The sequence below is a fragment of the Chiloscyllium punctatum genome, chromosome 20, assembly GCF_047496795.1.
Source record: "Chiloscyllium punctatum isolate Juve2018m chromosome 20, sChiPun1.3, whole genome shotgun sequence".
NCBI classification, from domain to species: Eukaryota; Metazoa; Chordata; class Chondrichthyes; order Orectolobiformes; family Hemiscylliidae; genus Chiloscyllium; species Chiloscyllium punctatum.
The window spans coordinates 42,702,207-42,705,790 of NC_092758.1; the positions used below are offsets into that span (position 1 = coordinate 42,702,207).

Sequence of the window (3,584 nt, forward strand, 5' to 3'; positions counted from 1 at the left end):
GGCTCACAAAGGCACTATCTATAGTAACCCATGACATAAAAACATGAAATCTTGATTTCCAAATTTCCAGCTTTTTAAATTTATTTTGGAATTTCCACTTCATTTTATTTATTCTAACTGGTTTAACTCATAAAATGACTATAAATTAAAATGTGCTTCTTTGTGATGAACATTTAATAGGTCAACTCATTAACAATACCACATTTACAATATAAAAATCTAATTTCAGAATTGTGCTCATCATTCAATACAAATTTTAATTGCTGATTGTAAATTAATTTAACTCAAGCAAGCAATGCGGTTACTGAATTTCAAAACAGACCTGCAGTGATATAACATTTAGCATAGTTTGTTTTTCTCAATAGTTATGACAAATATATTTTCTTTTCCATGAATATGATTTATCTTAAATATAATTGATTTAATAAATGGCAAGTTGACAATACACAATGAAAAATGTCAGAAACATTTAAAAAGGAATCTTCTTGCGTGAAACAAGACAAGTAAATAACAGTACACAAATTTTGACTATGAATTGAAGCAAATTTGCTATAACAACTATTAATTCCATTAACTACCAACTAAGATAATTTATTTTATCAGAAAATATCAATGGGATTAATTTGTTGTCTAATTAAATAAAGTTAAGTCATTTAGAACAAACTGTTATTTGACGAGGTACTGCAGATAGCTTTCTTTATGAATTCTGAAATTTACAATCCCAAGACCAAAATTGTAAATTGTATTTCATTAGCTTAAAAATAGTAAATCTTTATAACATATCATCAACATTTGTAATCTTTACACAATAGAAATAGTGGTTCAGCCAACTAATTTTCTGAGATGCTGTTCTGTTCCGTGTTCAGCATTGTTCACTTTGTAAAATCAGTTCTTTTTTGTAGTTTTCTTCATGCTGCAGAGAAAATATTTTATTGTAAGTATGTGAGCAGTATAGAAAGGTTGTAGCATAGATTAAACTTGTAACTGTCTAAAGGCACATTTTATAATTTTAATTTTAATCTTCGAACCCAAAGGCATTTGTTGGATGACTTATCATCACCAATCAGTTGGAAAAATTCCTTCAGAGGTGTTTATGGACAAATTATTGGCTCCTCTCATACTCTGTTTTGGAATGTCTGTTCTGATTTTGTTCTTAAGCTGTACAACTAAATGTTTATGAACTGATTGCCACTTTCGTCCCTGGCACAAATGTAGAATATATAATTTCCACTAACCTCTGTTTATATGGGCAAGCCTTTCCTAAAAATAATTGTGCTCCTCCAATAACTTTACCTTGAAAAACTTTTTAAAAAGTATTTACATAAAGCAATCTTTCTTAAGAAAATTCTGTAAGAAGCTTTAAAGAAGTTAAATGAGAGATAAAGGATTGTATATACCTTTCCATAAAATTAATAATATTCTTTCCAATTTCAGACTCAGGGTTCAAGCACTTTCTTCTACCATTCTGCAAGGTGACACTGTAAAATAAGGAAAAAGCATAATTTATTAAATATTTTTTCATCTTGAACAAGTTTTATGGCAACATAGATTAAGGATAACTTACATGATTTCCACATTTTCACAAAAGTTCTGCTTCAATGCGATTTTAACATTGCTGATTTTCATTGAAGGATGTAATTGGTCTATTGTTTGGATGCAGCTACAACGACTCTGGCTGAGCTGATGATGTTGAGCTGCAAAAATAAATTCAATAAAGATCAGAAATCTACTAAGTAAAAATTGTAAATCAGCTTAATTCATCTCTTTAACATACTTTCTTCCACCTGAAGTTAAAATCTAGTTTCATGTTTATATCAGAATTGTATTCAAAATCCAGAAGAAATTGCAGAATACATAAATTAAATCCATTGCAGATATCTTACCTTGTGCAAATGCCAGACATAGAACAATGACTGATAACACACAGAGTAACACTTTGCTGACCATCTTCTTTGTCAAATCCCTCCTACTTCCTCTTTCGCTCTTGATGTTTTGGTAATGTGTTAAAACGCAGTAGACAAAGCCTCTTTATATAGGCTGTGTGGTTATAATTACCAAGGCTATTGGGTAACATAAAATAATTACGTAATTGGAAATATACAATAGGGAAAATTTAGAATCTGAAATGGAAATTTTACAATAAAATCAAATTGCCTGTATGACCAGAGAAGTTAATGCTGATGCAGCAATTATTTATTGCATTCTTATTTAATGGGAGTCAAAGAAGTAAGTTAATATTATAAGGTTAATTATTAATTTTGTTAAGTTTTAAATGTAATGTACAAATTCAAATCCAACAGCAAACTGACTGATGAAACAAACACTGGTATGATTTGTAAAACTGTATGTGCATAGCTTTAAATTCAATTATTAGATTAGAGGATTCAATGCTTAAATAGTTTTTCAAAATTTGTTCTTGAAGTGATACCATTAAGTGGATAATGCATTCCATATAATTTTAATATAGATATATGCCGTTGATTTATGCTTATTTAAATTTTATGTAATTTTAAAAATATCATTGTGTCAAAGGTTTACCTCAATGATTATACTGCCTGTAATCCCACATAATAGGCTCATTACCAACAACAAGAGAACCTCTATTAGCTGCTTCACAAAGTGAATTTGAGAGATTTGAAATTATATTGAAATGTTATTACCAAAATTTGTTAATTGCTAATTTTTCCATCTATAACTTATTTGTCCTTTGAAAATAAGCATTTCAAAAATTGAAAATAAGTGTAAGCTTTTAATAAAAAGAAACAATTCATAGAACAGAAGACATTTTCGAAATGTATAATGCATTGATTACTTACAGAGCTGTTCTTTAAATCTTGGTTAAATTATGATTTTAATTTAAGGGGTTGTACATAATGTAATCACATTCAGAATTTTGAAGATGCTGAGAAATACTAAACATGTTTGAGAAAGATTTATGGATGACAATTTGACTCTGAACACCAGGGGGCAATGAAGATCGGCCTCAACAGAAACTTGAAACCGTGCAATAGAAAAGCAAGTTAAGATGTTCAGAATGTTTTTAAGGTTTATTCAAATCATCTTTAATATGGTTTTGAATTAAATAAATTATAGTAATGCATTCCATTAATACTGATATGTCTGCTGTCACTTAATGAAAATTAAAAAGGCAAAGTATTGACTTGTTAACATGTAACATTTCCTGTAAAAATATATTTTTACTTTCTCACACTAGTAATTATACTTCCAGTCATTAAATTTTCCCTAGTTCCACTGGATATCTTTGAGTTTTATCTGGCATTTATAAATATTATGCAGAAAACATACAATGGCTGATTGTGTCTTCTTGTAAATTAATTAATACTTAGAGTTATATTTAGTTGAGAAAGTACATGTTCCTTCAATTTCTATCAACAAAAATTCCAACTGCCAAGATAATTTCAGAAATTAGGAATTCCTGAAAATGCACTTATGAGTAGATTCAAAACATAGGCGCATAGACCTTCAGTAATAACCTTCTAATGCTTTTCAAATACTAAACTTTGATCACCCAACTGTGAAGTCTGAAATGTTAGTGAGGAAACAAATGTTGCAAAGGACACGGA

The 3,584-nt window shown here is 29.1% G+C and overlaps 1 protein-coding gene across 1 annotated transcript; it reads right to left on the reverse strand.

Moving 5' to 3' along the window:
* Window positions 1-622: 622 nt before the first annotated feature.
* LOC140491789 (permeability factor 2-like) lies at window positions 623-1,951 on the reverse strand. Its single transcript, XM_072590192.1, has 4 exons — window positions 1,884-1,951; window positions 1,565-1,694; window positions 1,398-1,478; window positions 623-913 (listed from the first exon to the last, which is right to left on the reverse strand). Exons 1-4 carry the CDS (start codon window positions 1,945-1,947, stop codon window positions 886-888), a joined length of 303 nt encoding a protein of 100 aa, XP_072446293.1. The 5' UTR covers window positions 1,948-1,951; the 3' UTR covers window positions 623-885.
* Between the last annotated feature and the right edge of the window lie 1,633 nt (window positions 1,952-3,584).

Excerpts from the sequence above, each read along its gene's own strand:
- LOC140491789 (XM_072590192.1), bottom strand. The coding sequence starts at position 1,947 with ATGGTCAGCAAAGTGTTACTCTGTGTGTTATCAGTCATTGTTCTATGT. Across the intron at positions 1,695-1,883 it reads ATGTCTGGCATTTGCACAAG|CTCAACATCATCAGCTCAGC; the intron begins GTAAGATATCTG and ends TTATTTTTGCAG. Across the intron at positions 1,479-1,564 it reads TGTGAAAATGTGGAAATCAT|TGTCACCTTGCAGAATGGTA; the intron begins GTAAGTTATCCT and ends CTTATTTTACAG.